At 35.3% G+C, this 16,582-nt stretch overlaps 1 protein-coding gene across 1 annotated transcript in view; it reads left to right on the top strand.

The window, feature by feature from the left end:
• The window catches only part of AGMO (alkylglycerol monooxygenase), a 205,739-nt gene that overhangs the window by 162,357 nt on the left and 26,800 nt on the right, over positions 1–16,582 (top strand). Inside the window, exons 6-8 of the mRNA XM_023544382.2 lie at positions 9,955–10,021; positions 13,214–13,279; positions 13,372–13,451. Coding sequence (XP_023400150.2) covers positions 9,955–10,021; positions 13,214–13,279; positions 13,372–13,451 — 213 coding nt within the window. The remainder of the gene's footprint in view (positions 1–9,954; positions 10,022–13,213; positions 13,280–13,371; positions 13,452–16,582) is intronic.

Raw genomic sequence — 16,582 nt, 5'->3', positions numbered from 1 at the left:
CTCTCCTTCCTTGGTGGTAGTAGGCTCTTCTCCTTCCTGCCTCTGGGGTGGCTTATTTCAAGCCCTGCAGGGTGGCAAAACTGACCAATCCCCTTTGGTGGGCCGAAATTACCCTATCACACAGTCCTGCCCAATCACTTGGGTGCAAGTTACAAGACAATGGCGAGAAAGACCATATTAAGTAATTCATTATACTACAGTAGCTCTTTTATTTACCAAAGTATCTAATGCTTAGACAATACCTGGCATATGGTGGGTAAAAAAAAATAATGGTGGGTAAGCTGCTAATAATTTTTTTTTTTTTAATGAATGTAGAAGTCTCACCTGGAATTGGGAATATGACCATAATGGCAATCTCCATACAGTGAATTTTAGAACTAGTATAAAATTAGAGTATGGATTTTTTTATATGGACTGCTTAAATTCTCGGTTTTAACATAATAACACTACCACTAATAATATTACCATTCTTTAACTCACAGGGTGCTCAAACTGATAAGTATATAATGGTCTTACACAAGAATGAAATTTCATAAAGCTATGCTTATACAAGCTTCATATTTTCCCTATGTCAATTAATTGGTATTGTTAAAAACATCACTTGGAACCGCTACTCTTTGAAGTAACACATTCAGCAGCTACTTGCATTTAATTTTTTTAAATGAAGTCAACAGTGCTCTTTAAAATGTCAGCTGAAAGTAATTCAGATAAAATGCCAACGTATTCCAGCCCTAGACCTCTTATTTGAGGAGTAATACAATCATAAGTGACAAGAATCAACCTTCAAGATAATTTACTGTAAACGCAATCTTTTAAAATGTTGTTTTTTGTATAAACATAGCCTAGTCTCATTCTTCATTAAAACTAGGCCTTTAACTCTTTAACCCTATGGTGTGGATTCATCAGAAATTTACTCCCTATGAAGCTCTTTATGATCCCAACAGTCCTGATTCTTCCAGATTGTTTTATTTCCAAACTATAAATATTGTTTTTTCACTGCTTAGTGTGGAAATTCAGCTACCTCCATATTACATGCTTACTGAAGTAGAAAACTGCCCAATCAGATAGGAAAACATTTGGCTGTGAATAAATCAGCATTTGTCGAGGATTTCAAAGTGTGAAACTAGGCAGACAAGCACATATCCTAAGAGCTCTGCTTTCTTTTGCTTCCCTGCAGAGAAATCAGAAGGCAAATATAGCCACCACTGCCATCTGTCTAAATACTTGAGTGTGTTGTCTTGAATTAACACAGCAGAACTAGTGGGAGATGTAATTAAGATTTTATTTTTACATTTCATCACCAGATGCTCTACAATATAGATTTATCCATAGGTGTTCAGGCTGATTCAGTTTTTAATAAGGAAAACAATGAGGGTTTAAAGATCAACTACTTCTTAGAGAAACTAACATATTGAATTTTAGTGTTCATGGATTTTATCCCTTTCTAAAACTTTAAATGATGAATTGCTATAGATTTCATCCAGAGGGAAAAATCATATCCCTGTATGTATTCATAAAACAAAATCTGACATTATCACTAAAGTTCTAAATATTAATTATAAATTCTGTTGTTCCACTCTGTGACCTATCAGTAGTGCTTAGCACAGTACCTTGAATAGAATATACACTCAATAAAAATCTTTTAAATAAATGAAACCCACGAAGGTTATTATGATTTTCATACAGTCACTTGAAGAAGTATATGAATCAGAGAGAATTCTCTACAGCATTAAAAAAAAAAAAAATTTTTATCCAGGAACAAAAGACTCTTGGACTATTTGCAAAACTCCGCTAAATGGGAGCTAAATAAAAGCATAAATCTTTACAAAAGGTCATTTTCAGCTTGAGCCCTGGAGAGATAACTTGATTTAATTCTTATTAGAAAATTCTTTTGTCAATTATAAATTCAAATGTGTTTAAACATTCACATTCCTTATTTTGGCATAATAATTGAAAAATAATAAATTTTGAGTGATTCTCCCATTCTTCCCAAGAGAAAACAAATTCATATGAAAAAAGGTTATTTTTGTGAAAAGCCTTTTTTTTTGTCTGAAATAGTTTTAACTTTCAATTGAAGAGTCCACTGGACTATAAGCTGCCTGTGGGCAATGTCTGTGTCTTTTTTTATTTCTTTCTACCTCTAAAACCTAATAAATTCTCTAGCCCAAATTAGAAATTCAATCGATGTTTTCAGAACGAGTTGATTGGCTGACAAAAGATTTCTTGCTCTGCTGATTATGTATGTAGCTTTTAAAAAGAGTTTGATACTTAAATAGTAGTTATTTGGCATTTGAATAAATATGCATAAATATTTAATACATATATAATAAATATATTTAATAAGTACAAATATATGTGTATGTATAAACACTCTTCCCATTACATCTGTAAATGGGGCTGTATATTATTGAAAGGCCATAGGAATATTTATAACCACCATTTACTTTTCATTGGGCTTGGTTTTACTTCTCAAATAGATATACATGACCCTATAGTTAATTCTAAAGATAATTCTAAATAAAAATTTCTTAAAAATAATTCGTACAAACACATGCACAAACACTTAAATAGTGGGTGAGAGAGAGATTTGGACAGGAAAAGCAAACTAATCATGGTATTAGTCCAATTAATTTTAATTTGGCCTTTCATTGAATCTTGCCACTAACTCACATGAAAGGTTTTGCCATTTTCAGACTGCATTTCAAGCACATCTCTCTTGGTTAAATGTAACATGACAATGATTTTTATATCAGATGATACATATATGAGGGACTAGCTTAGTATTTCTCTGAAATACTGGCTGCAGTGAAACATGGAGCCCGTGGGCCCACAGTGGGAAGGGGCCCTCTGGAACATCAATCATGAACAATTCTGTAAAGAAAAGTCTCGAGTAGTTACAGTCAATGTCGTCACTCTAACCTATACTCATCTGAATGCAGGCATTTTTTCTACTGTGGAGATTTCATTTCCCTTCAGCATCAACCCAGTCACTCCTCAGCATTTATCATATTGCTTGCATATTCTTTTTTATGCAGAGGATTCTCTAAAACATATGCTTCTTAGAACACATTTTCCTCATTTTGATTTGTCCCTCTCAGACAGGAAGTATGAATATTTCTAAGTGTGTTTTATTTAGAAAGAACTTTACAATTAACAATAGGCTCATGCTTATCTTTCTGAAAAGTAAGTAGTTATAAAGATTACTTCTGTACTCTTGATCGAGTACAGTCTTTAACCAGTCAACAATTATCCAACCAGAAGAATCAAATAAAATAATTAAGACTGTGTAGAACGGTGCAAATAGTTAACGTGCGTGACTGCTAACCAAAGTGTTGGCGGTTGAAGTTCACCCAGAGGTACCTTAGAAGAAAGGCCTGGCAATCTACTTCTGAAAAATTAGCCATTGAAGAACCTATGGAACACAGGTTTTACTCTAACACACGGGTAGTTGCTGTGAGTTGAAATCAACTCGACAGCAACTGAAAAAAAATATATGTATATATAAGAATGGAATAAGTTTAATCTTAAAAGAAATGATTTCAGACAGGACATTAATTATTTAGAGTGTTTACTTTTATGCCTTATAGAGTTCAATTCAAACGTGTCTTTCAATTTCAGTTGAAGACATAGTTGTGTATTTTTTAGGTAATGTAAGATAGAGAATCCCTGAGAGCTATATTACTGTATCAAGGAAATAATTCATTGCAACGAATGTATAGTAAGCATTTGATTAATTGATATACCAGATATACTTAATTTTTCAGTGTCTATTAAAGTATAATTTCTTGCTGGTAACCTCAGTACAATAGGAATTTCATTAATATTTTAGGTCTCTAAAGCATTCAACTCACTCAAAGTGTTAGTGAACAGCAAGGCAGTCATAAGAACTCTTAAAAGAAATTTCAAAATCACTTGGTAATGTAAAAACTGTCTTTTCCATCCTTGGCTCATTTCATTCTGACTGAAGCTCACACAAACAATGTCCTAGGAGATCATATACACAATTCAAAGAATTTACTTAGCAATGATCATTAGAACTCAGTTATCCTATCTTCATCATCCACACTTAACAGTGCTTTGCTCTGTGCTTTGCTGGTCTCTCTATCCTTTTCTTTTAGCCCTTGCTTCTTAATTTACCCAGCCCTCAGATGGCACTAGTTTTTTTTTTTTTTTTCAAGTAAAAAAGGAAACAAAAAAAATTTTTTTTGTTTTCTTTTTTACTTGATCAAAGTTCATGCTTGGATCTCCTTTCCTAGCTTTAACTTCTGAAAGCACCCCAGGCTCTTGTTTTGCCTTTGATTTTAGGAACGGCCACTAGACTTATTTCTTGATACACTTCTCACCCAACCTCCAAGTTAGAAGGCAGAGCTTATGTAGCACTCCTGTTCTGAAGTTAAAGGACTAGCGCTCAGTACTATCCTCCATATCCATAAAGCAATTTCTCAGCCTGGGCAGTGTTGATATTTTTGACTAGATAATTATGTGTTGGAGCCCTCGTGGTGAAGTGGTTGAGAGCTATGGCTGCTAACCAAAAGGTCAGTAGTTCGAATCCACCACCTGCTCCTTGGAAACCCTTATGTGGCAGTTCTATTCTGTCCAATATGAGTCAGAATCAACTGGATGGCAACGAGTTTGCCTTTTTTTAAATTATGTGCTGTTGGGGCTGTTTTGTCCATTGTAAGGTGTTCAGCAGCATTAACCCACTACCCATTAGACGCTAATTGCATTTTTCCCAGTATGGACAACCAAAACGTCTCTAGACGTTTCCAAATGTTCCCTGGGAGGCAAATCACCCCCATTTCAAAATCATTGCTATAATATTGTAAGAGCGTGGAAGGCAGTGAGGTAGAATTATCTACTCAATACAACCTTGTTGAGCAAGCTGCTATGTGCAAGGGACTGTCATATGTGTGGTGAGAAACATAAAGGGTCAAGCACAGTTTTCTGTCCTCATGGGACTTGCAATATAGTGTGAGAAATGATCACAAATAAGTAGAACAACAACAACAACAAAAATATGACATGAGTATTATGATTTGTCAATATGCATTCAGAGGAAGGAAAACGACATTCTTGTTGGAAAAATCAAGAATGATGCTTGGAGAATGTAGCACTTAGGTAGGCCTTGAAAGAAGAGTAAGATTCCAAGAGACCATGATGTGAAGTTAAGGTCTGGGAGGAGGAATAAATAAAACATCAAAATGGCTTTGAATGCCAAGGAATTTGGATGCTATAGTTTGTTATGAAGAGACTTTCATTTGAGTTTGTTATATTTTTGATGAGGGGGAATGACATGATGAGATGATGTCAGAGGTTCATGGCTCCTGTTTTCTTGTTTTTACTGTTAACTCTTTCCCCCACCCTTCACTCACAACATAGATTGTAAAGGGAGTAATAAGGAGTTGTGACCAGTTCAGCAAATGACCCAGAGAACTTCTGCTGGACAAAGGTGATAAACTCAGATAGAATAAAGTCAATACATGTAGCTTATTATTATAAAATTTTTATATTTATTATTTGGAGACCCTGGTTGCGTAGTGGTTAAGCGCTACATCAGCTAACTAAAAGGTTGGCAGTAAAAATTCACGAGGCACTTCTTGGAAACTCGATGGGGCAGTTCTGTCTTAAAGGGTCGCTATGAGTCAGAACTGAGTAGATGGCAGTAGATTTGTTTTATTTTTTGGTATTATTTGTTTATAATAATGTGTTATTATACAATTAAAATAGCTTAAGATATGATCTCTTCTTTGAAAAGCTTAACCATTTCAAATATAGGCAGAAAAAAAAATTTAAGCTTCTGTGTTTGAAGTTTCAGTATAAAATTTGCACCCAAGTTTTAATTATATAGAAACTTAAAGCAAATATGAATAAGAAAGGCAAAAGAAATAATCTAAAACTCGCTAACTAGGCTATTTGTTCTTAATCTTTTGGGACTCATGTATCCCTTTGAGTATTTAGTGAAAATGATAGCATTTATCCTCAGAAGAACACACTTAGGCACATATTCATAAAATTTGTTATGAAACTTCAGGCTGTACCTGACTTTCTAGGCACCCATGGTTCTCAGGTTATAAAACCCTGGCAGAAAATCACAGGAGACAGAATGAGAGCATTGGTTCAGAGATCTAAGAAGTACCAGAAGTACCTAAAATACTATGAAGGGCAATTTAGAAGCTGAAAGCCCTGGGTTCACTATAAAGACTTTAATTTGTTTTAACTAATACATAATCAAAAAGCATTTAGCTATCATTCTCCACTAAACTTTTTTGCAAATGGAACTTACCTCTATTTGATGGAACAGTGCTCTATTTCTTAAAAGCCATAGAATAGAAAGACAGATATATTCCTGAGATGAAACTGAGAAGACTTTAGGCTTATTCCAAGCTGTTTAAACTTGGACTAGTAACTCGATATCTCTGAGCTTCAGTTGTTTTCTTTTTTATAACCGGATATTGGACTAGATTATTTTTAAGCTGCTTATAAATTCCGCGATTTAAATTAAGCCACCTAAATCTAAAATATTAAGACAAGTAAATAACTTCTATTAAAGACAAGAATAGACAAGTAAATAACTTCAATTAAAGACAAGAATAGCTGCACTTATTTCTATAATAACATATTTTCAGGAAGTGGTTCAAAGCTAGATGTGGTTGAATTGCTAAATGACTGAATTTGCGAAAGTGGGCGATAATTAACTCTTATTAATGACTTCTCCATGCCATTGAATTGGAAGGGTTTTCTACCTGTGACTGATCATCCACCACACTGAAGGTGGTCTTCCCTGACTCCAACGTTCCTAGAGACCTTACCAGGAAATTTCATTGTGATTGCCTGGGTTCTGTGTAGTACTTGGTTTTTAAACTAAGAAAAAGAAAATAAAAAGAGCTTTCGATTCAGTTATCACCATATTTTAGCCTGCAAGGGCAAAAGGTTTTTTTGTTTTGTTTTGGTAAAAAGAGCTTGACATTAAAAAACAAAACAAAACAAAGCACTTAGCTAGAACTGCCGTCATCTAAATGCACTCACCATTTGTGCGACTTTAAATCTGGTTGCACATATGCCCAGACCAAGGATCAGAAATACATCTGGGTAGCAGAAGCAGGTCCCTGTAGTCTCCTCCACCTCCTTTTGTTGTTTGTTTTTGTAACACATGTTAGGTCCCAAAGAGACAAACAAGGATAAAATGGTTTTCTCCTTTCCATCTGGTTCTCTGCCAGAGGTACAAAGTCTGAGCAAAGCATCAGGTTTCAATGTTCTGAACTGCTGAGGGACCCCATTTTCTTATTCTTTTATCATCATTGTTTTTCTCAACAGATATTTTTCCACTAAGTATGAGGCAGTGTAGTCCAATAAAATGTAGGGCTTTGTCTACTTACCATCCCAATTTCTAATTATTAATACTGCATTTTTCCTTTCTGTCTTACTTTATACTTTCATTCTGATAGAAGGGCTGTATATTTGCATTTTAAACTCCTTAATTATAAAATACAGATAGGTCTTGGATTACAAATCAGTTCTGCTCTATGGATATATCGCACGGTCTGCTATTTGGAACTCAGAGTACGTTTTTCATAGAAATACATTTTTTTAAATGGGGAATAGGACTCCAAGTTAGTCCTCCAAAATATATATTGCATCTTTTTGCATGCAAGCATTTCTGTCCATCCCATAATGGGAACTGAGAAGCCCTTGAAAGATGGTGCAGGGTGGGAGACAAGGACTCTGCCTCCTTTAAGTATGTAGACCCAATGAGGAGGACCCAATTGGGGAGGTGATGATGATACCTACCCCGTGGAGGCATGCAACATTGCTGTGTGGCAATACTACCATGACTTCCATTCCAGGTGAGTACAGGACCCCACAAGCAGAGGGCAGTGTAGTCATGGCAGCTGTTTACATTCGTAAGTCAATTGTAAATTGAGTATTTTAAAGTTAAACACCAAAAGTTAGAGATGGCCAAAAAAAAAAAAAGATTAAACCCTGCTAGACACAAAGTTGGAGCCCTGGTAGCACAGTGGTTAAGAGCTCGGCTGCTAACCAAAAGTGGGCAGTTCGAATCCATCAGCTGTTCCTTAGAAACCCTATGGGGCAGTTCTACTCTGTCTTAGAGGGTTGCTATGAGTCAGAACCAACTTGACGGCAATGGGTTTTTTTTTTTTTTGGTTAGATACAAAGTTACAGTCTTGAAGTGTCTTTGAGACATTGAGGAATCTATTTTTTTTTTTTTCCAAAATGCAAGTGAACCTTACTGTATATTACTACAGCTGTGATTTCTTTCATCTGAATTTTTATTAAAATTTTTTAAAACATTCACAAAAGTGGAAAGAATAATAGCATGAATTTTCATATATCCATCACCCTAATTAACAATTATCAACATTTTGATCCATTGTATCAGCTATCTTTTTATCTTTTTCATAGCTAAAATATTAAAACAAAACCTAGGTCTCATGCTGTGTATACGTACTTCAGTTACTCATCTCTAAAAACAGTTATTTTCTTACAAAATAACAATGTCGTTATAACTCCCCATTAAAAAAAAAAAACAGTAATCTTTATATCATTTAATAACCTATCCATAATCAACTTTCCCTCATTGTCTATAAAATGTCCTTCACGGTTGGCTTCTTCAAATCAGCATCCAAGTGAGGTCCACACATCATATTTGATAGTTACGTACCTTACATATCATTTCATCTAAAGCAGTCCCATTCCGTTCCCCACCTCCCCCACCCAAGGCCACTGATCTATTGCCAAATTCATATCAGTGGCAATTCCCCCCCTTCATTATTATTTAACTTATTCCTTTATTTCTGATATAGTCTCTAAATGGAAGTTAATACTATAGGTAACTTCTTAAAATATCATAATTATGTATTGATTTGTCATTTGTAGGCTCTAATAAATCAGTCTAGAGGGTGATTAAAGGGAAGTACAACATTCTCTTATCTGCCACTGTTGATGGGAAAAATGTATAATGCAGTCAAGATTACAAGGATTCCCATGTTACCCAATATTAATTACGTAATAAACCAAATACCTTAATCATGCCTGCTGAACTGTTTTATGATACCCACCTGGCTCCTAGATTTTAGAGAATTTATCATAGAATTTGCAGCCTTTGGCATATATAATGCTTAGAGGGAAATGATGAGAAAGAATATTACAGAGTTAGGGACCAGATCTTGAAGGTTCTTAATTAACAACAAGGCATCTTCAAACATTAGACTTTGAATTGTGCCTGTAGAATGAACCAGAAGGAGGACAATACACAGGTAAGAAACCAGGTAAGATTCTATTTGAACAAGCAGGATCACCCTAATGCAATAAATAACAGTTGCAATGGTAAGTTGTTGCTCCATGGCTCATTGTAGGGTGAAAAAGATGCCAGAAAAAAATATAATACTACATTTTCCCTCCACTAGTGGAATCGACTCGACGGCACTGGGTGCTGGTAGTGATGCTCTGTTAGCATGAAAAATCAAAACCATAGTTGAAAGTTAGAAAACATTAAACAGCATGAAGTCTGTGAGAACTTGCCTTGGTGAGGTAGTGTATAAATACAGTAATCTATGTAATCTTTAGAACAACCTTATATTATAATGTAAATACTGTTATTACTCCCATTTACAGATTAGGGAATTAAGTTATAAAAAGGTTAATTTATTTCCCCACCATCACGTAATAGTAAGTAGAGGATCAGGGACCTGAATCGAAGCAGTCTAGTTCTGAACCATATTACTCTTGTACTGCCTCTCAGAGCAGAGTTATGAGTTTACTGTTGCATTTATTTGAGCTCTAGGTGGTAGAGAAACTTCTTCCAACTCTATGATGCCAACTCTGAAATTTGTAATATCTCCTAACAGACCACGTGGGGTTTTAATGTAATTACTTTACTTATTACATATGTATTGCATGTACATTTAGTGATAGCTATTCCTTTTGTTTAAACAGGTAATAAATAACCTTGGTCCTTTGGAACTGATTCTTAATACTCCAAGCCATCATAGGGTTCATCATGGTAAGCAAGTTCTATTTCTTCTTCCTTTCTGTCTTCAATTATTTAAAAATTGTATTATTATTTTGCATTACTTTACTTCATCACAATTATCCAACATAGCACACATTGTACAAATAGGTATAATTTCTTCCTTTGTACGTGAACAGGCCCCATCTTCCAAGTATGGATTGTAGGGGGTGGGGGGACTTCCTCTATCTGGTATTTAAATTTTCCTTTTTACCTAGATCTCAGCTCAATTGTAGTGAAAAAAAATGAGTTAACCAGCTGAGGGCATACGTACTCTTATGTCTTGAAGGAATATATTGAAGTCCATTCTTTGACCTCAAACCCAAGGGTCATTCCTATCTACAACCAGAGACTCTGGTCTTGAAAACTGTTGGGATTTGAAGGAGACCTAATAAACAACATCTCACCTTCTCTGCCTAAGATCTTTGTACAAACTCACTACACACTGCATTTGTCTGATAAGAGGAAAATCTCATGTGGTTACTGCCTAAGTTTTAAACACACCAGTTTAACTAATAACAGAAGTGTGCACATTTGTGCACCAAACACCTTTGCAAGAATGTACATATCAGCATTATTTGTAATAGGAAAAAAAAAATGTTCATAAGCAGTAAAATAGATATATCATAGACTGCTCAAGAATGGAAAATTTTATAGTAATAAAATGTCTGAACTACTGCTATATGTAATGGCATGAATAAATCTCACAAACATAATGTTGAAAGAAGTAAGCCAATAATAAAAGAATACTATATTGGCACATTTTTATAAATGTCCAGAAAATACAGAAAAACTAAACTACGCTAATATCAGAATAGCAGTTCTACTTGGGAGAGTTACGTTTGAGAGTAGATACAAGAAGGTCTTTAACCATTTCCGTTGAGCCAATTCCGACTCATAGCGACCCTATAGGACAGAGTAGAACTGCTCCATGGAGTTTCCAAGGAGCACCTGCTGGATTTGAACTGCCGACCTTTTGGTTAGCAGCCATAGCTCTTAACCACTACGCCTTTAGGGAGCTGGTAATGTTTCACTTCTTGTTCTGGGTGACTGTTACATAGCTGTGTTCACTTTGTAAAAATTGGTCAAGCTGTGCTATTATGATTCATACTCTTTTCTGTTTGTATGTCATATGTATATCAAGCAATATAAAATTGTTTGCTTAAAACACTAAATAAAATAAAAATCTGCATGGCTGAAAAAACAATACTCATCATGATAAGGAAGTTCTATTTCTTCTTCCTTTCTTCAAAAATTATATTATTTATTTTGTATTATTTCACTACATCACAATTATCCAGCATAGCAATCACAAACTCTCAAGGTCAAAAACCTTACACACGTTAATTTTCAAGCCTCAAAGATGGGTTTGGGCCCCATCAACACCCCCTCATATTATTTTTTGTGTGTGTGAGCATTTTATTCTGTAATTCTCAAGCTTCTTGGTCCAGTGTACCATGTTTTAAGTGTTTAGAGGACTCAATAAATAAAATCAGTCTTTCCTAAGACTCAAAGAAATTTAGAAATAAGATTAGGCAAATAGAGAACAAAAATCACATTTATGACTGATAAAGCTGACTGAAGGGTGTGCTTCTTCTAACTGAAGACAATCTAGCATCTTAAAACGGACTTCAGAATTAGCCACTAGCAGGCCTTCCTTCCCAAGGGGAGCAAGTGTCTCTCCCCATGGCAGGGGGCCAAGAGGCACAAGTTCACACAGGAAGAGGAGAAAGTACGTCAGACTGCACAGGCTCAGTTTCTTCTTTCAAACGCAACGTTCTCCCCCCACAGAAAACAGTGAGGGAATGGAGAGACCAAGAATGTTATACTCTTGGTTTTTCTCCATTAGAAATGGAACATAAAGGATGGAGAACAAACTGATACCTAAAAAAAGAAATAGTTGCTACTTTCCTCCCCTTGCCCTCAGAGCACCCTCCCACTCTTGTGCTCCGTGTTGCTTTATATTAGGATTTTTCAATCTCAAGACTACTGGCAATTTAGGCCAGATAATTTTTCCTTATGGGTGCTGTCCTGTGCAATGATCTTTAAAAGCAATCCTGGCCTCTACCTACTAAATGTCAGGGGTACTCCTTCTCATTTGTGACCATCAAAAATGTCTCCAGGCATTGCCAAATGTCCCTGAGGGGGGGGAAAAAAATGATCCCTGATTGATTACAGTTGTTCAGATTATGTAGAGCTATGAGTGTGCATCTGTGCAGCTAACCCCCATTTTACTTTTGCATTGGGAGAGTTTTTTTCTTGTTTCTTCCCTTTAAAATGCATATTTGCATGTAAGTGTAATGGAATGAAAACACTTGAGTTTTTGAAGCAGTGACTTGGTTAATATTCTCTCTCTCTCTTTTTTTCTCTAAATTTACAATCGTGTTGATAGGGATGTGTCCATTTAAGATTTTTTTTTTTTTTAGTATAGTATGAAGAAGCCATATGTAGCCATTTACATAAAAAATTAAATTGCAATTTGAATATTTTGGAGCAGGAAAAGTACCATATATATTATGAGTTAATAAATGTAATCAAGGATAATTTAATTTTAACCAGAATTGAGCCAATTCTGACTCATAGTGACTCTGTAGCACAGAGTTGAACTGCCTGCCCCATAGGGCTGCCAAGGCTATGTTCTTAACAGAAGCAGACTGCCACACCTTTTTTTCACAAAGTTGCTGGTGGGTTTGAACAACTGATTTCTCAGCAGCCTAGCATTTACCCACTGCACCACCAGGGCACTTTTATGATTTAAAAATAAGGAGTCTAAGTAGAGAATTTTCTTCCTGGAGCAGGTAGAGAAAAAGGTAGAGATAACTCACATCAAATTTTAAAAAATGTACGTTTACTATTTCTTTATTTCCTATTTACTTTTTTTTCTGGGTGATTTAATTTTTATTACTCATTGATAAAAAGATAGTCCTGAAAAAAATAATGCTTAGAATTATCTCATCTTAAAAAAAAAAAAAATTCAAAATTGTGTTCCTCTTTTTAGTAAAATTAAGTGAAAATAAATAAAACAAAAAGTTAATTTGCCAGCAAATAAAGCCTACTGTTGTTAGTAAGATGACATTATCAGGAAACTCATTTTGTTGCTAAAGACTTAACTTTGTGAATGTGTCCTAAAATATAAGACAAAGAGCATGAATTCATTTAATTATTTTTTAATATTTTGACCCTTAGGTAGAAACCGTTATTGCATCGACAAAAATTATGCTGGTACTCTGATTATATGGGATCGAATTTTTGGTAAGTAAAATGTATAAAACTTTTTTAAAAAATTGAATTATCTCCTTTATTCAGGCAGTAAAAAAATCATATCATTAATGTTTATCTTTCAGGGACATTTGAGGCAGAAAATGAAAAAGTTTTATACGGCCTAACACATCCCATTAATACATTTGAACCATTCAAGGTGCAGGTAATGTAATTAGTTTTTTTCATTTTGAACTTATATAATTTCATAAATAAGAGAAAGAAAAATAATAAGAGAAAAATCAGTTGTTGAAAAGTGAAGTGCATTATACTATCTTTAAAATTGTTTTTTATTTTAATATTTTTTCTAACTGTAAAATAATTTGGAAATAACTCTGACACTCGAATCAAATCAGTTGAGTTACCTTTTAAATATGCCTACTAGCTAGAATGAAAAAAAAAAAGTGCCTCTTTAGCAAACATGTTCTTTCTCAGAGTAGGCCCGAAGTGTACTCATGGATTCAGAAGGAGAGGTATAATTAATGATGATACCACTGTAAGGAAAATATTTGCTTCAAGGCTGCATGAAGCTTAGAAATTCAACTTGAGGACTTTGCCCTACTCAGCTTGGACCTAAATGTCAGGAGGTATTACGGGTTGGTTAGGTCTGCACATTACCTCACCCGCGAAGACTTATTGGACTGGACCAGTTTTCTGTCAGACATGTGGTATTGGTTGTTCACTGGCCTCAATATTGGCACTAGAGAAATAAGGAATGTCTGTGAAGCTCGGATCCATCAGCGTCACACCACCACAAATACTCCTGGGTCTAGCAACTAGTAGATGAGAAAAGGATATGAATGTGTGAAAGGCTGAGATCAGTATATGACAGCTCTGTATAGAAGGCTGCTTATAAAAAAAAAGCTTATAGTATGCGGTAAATAAGGAAAGTATAGGTATATGTTGTGTCTGTTTTGCAAACCTACTTCCAATTTTCGCAGAAAGTGGAGATAAAATAATCAACATTTCAACATTTATTGAACTCTTATGATGTGCAGAGCACTGCTAAGAATTCAGCACAGGATATTTAATATGATGATTACTAAAACATAATGAGGTAGAAGCTCTTTTTATCCCCAGTTTTTAGTGGATGAAACTGAGGTTCCCAGGTGTTATGGATTGAATTATGTCCCCCCAAAATTTGTGTTGTAAATCCTAACCTCTATGCCTGTGGTTATAACCCCATTTGGCACTGAACTGTCTTTGTTATGTTAATGAGGTAGGATTAGTGTAAGGTGTGTCTTAAACCAATCTCTTTTGAGATACAAAAGATTAAACAAGCAAGGGAGAGAAGCAGAGATGGGCACAGAGAGATGCCAAGCCACACGAAGATCACCCAGGAGCAGAAGCTCAAAGAGACAAGGACCTTCCTCCAGAGCCAAGAGAGAGAGAAAGCCTTCTCCTACAACTAACCAAACCAAAACACCAACCCAGTGCTATCCAGTCGATTCCAACTCATAGCAACCCTACAGGACAACTAGTACCTTGAATTTGTACTTCTAGCCTCCTAAACTATGAGAAATTAAATTTCTGTTTGTTAAAGCCGTTCATTTATGGTATTTCTGTCATAGCAGCACCAGATAACTAAGACACTAGGATTTAAATAATTCTCCCAAGGTCACACAGCTGCTCAGATACAAATGAAGTCTACACAAGGATCAAAAGTTGTTCTCTGAGTATTATTTCTAAACTGGTTCCTATTCTACAAAGTTTATTATTAAGAAAAAACCCTACAACATTTATGCTACATTCCCCTAACATACCATGTTTTTAGTAACACATAACCAAGATAAAAAATGCCATGGAATTGAGAAGAGAGATGTAACCAAGGTGGATTGTAGGCCAAGCCTTAGCTAACTTGCTTAATTCATTTTAACCCTTACATTGTACTGCTCTTATTACATTACAAATGGCCTTCACTTTGCAAATGAAAGTTTTTTTTTTTTTTATCTCCTCTTTCTTCAAAAGAGTAAAATTGACCATCTCTCTTCTCAACTGCGTGGCATTTTTTATCTTGGTTATGTGTCAGTTTATTCTACTGTGCTAGCTTCCACGTTGCTATGATGCTGGAAGCTTTACCACTAGTATTTTAAATACCAGCGGGGTCACCCATGGTGGACAGGTTTCAGTGGACCTTCCAGACTAAGACAGACCACTTCCAAAAGAGATTGGCCAGTGAAAATCTTATGAATAGCAGCAGAACACGTCTGATAAGTGCTAAAAAATTAAGCCCCTCGGGTTGTATGGTAGTCAAAATACAAATGGGCCAGAGTTGTCTCCTCAAAGTTGTCACCTCAAAGCTTTCAGGACCTTCATTTGATGATGTGGAACAGCTTAAAATAAGAAGAAACAGCTGTAAACATCCATTAATAACAAGAATGCAATGTACTAAGTACAAATCTAGGAAAATTGGAAATCGTCAAAAATGAAATAGAAAGTGTAAAGATCTATATCCCTAGCATTGATGAGCTGAAATGGGCTGGTATTGGCCATTTTGAATTTGACATTTGTATGGTCTACTATTTTGGCAATGACAAATTGAAAAGGAATGGCATTGTATTCATCATCAAAAAGACCATTTCAAGATTTATCCTGAAGTACAATGTTGTCAGTGATAGGATAATAACCATACACCTACAAGGATGACCAGTTTATATGACGATTAATCAAATTTACGCACCAAATACTAACACCAAAGTAGAAGAAATTGAAAATTTTTACCAACTTCTGCGGTCTGAAATTGATCAAACATGCAACCAAGTGTGCTGAAAATTACTGGTGATTAGAATATGAAAAAGTTGGGAACAAAAAAGAAGGATCAACAGTTGGAAAATATGATCTTGGTGATAGAAACGAAGCCAGGGATCGCAGGACAGAATTTTTCAAGACCAACGACTTATTCATCATAAATACCTTTTTTGAACAACATAAAACATGACTACACACTTGGACCTCACCAGATGAAATGCACAGGAATCCAATTGACTATATCTGTAAAAAGAGACAATAAAGAAGCTCAATATCATCAGTCAGAACAAGGCCAGGGCAGAACAGATCATCATTTGCTCATACGCAAGTTCAAGTTGACGCTGAAGAAAATTAAAACATGTCCACAAGAGCCAAGCTGCAAACTCGAGTATATCCCACATGAATTTAGAGTCCATCACAGGAATAGATTTGACGCATTGAATGCCAATGATCAAAGACCAGACAAGTTGTGGGAAGACATCAAGGACATCCTACCTGAGGAAAACAAAACGTCACTAAAAAGATAGGAAAGAAAGAAAAGACCAAAAT

This window comes from Loxodonta africana, chromosome 8 (assembly GCF_030014295.1).
Source record: "Loxodonta africana isolate mLoxAfr1 chromosome 8, mLoxAfr1.hap2, whole genome shotgun sequence".
Lineage (NCBI taxonomy): Eukaryota > Metazoa > Chordata > Mammalia > Proboscidea > Elephantidae > Loxodonta > Loxodonta africana.
The sequence above is the reverse complement of the archived record's forward strand: the minus strand, read 5'-3'. Positions and strand labels throughout refer to the sequence as shown.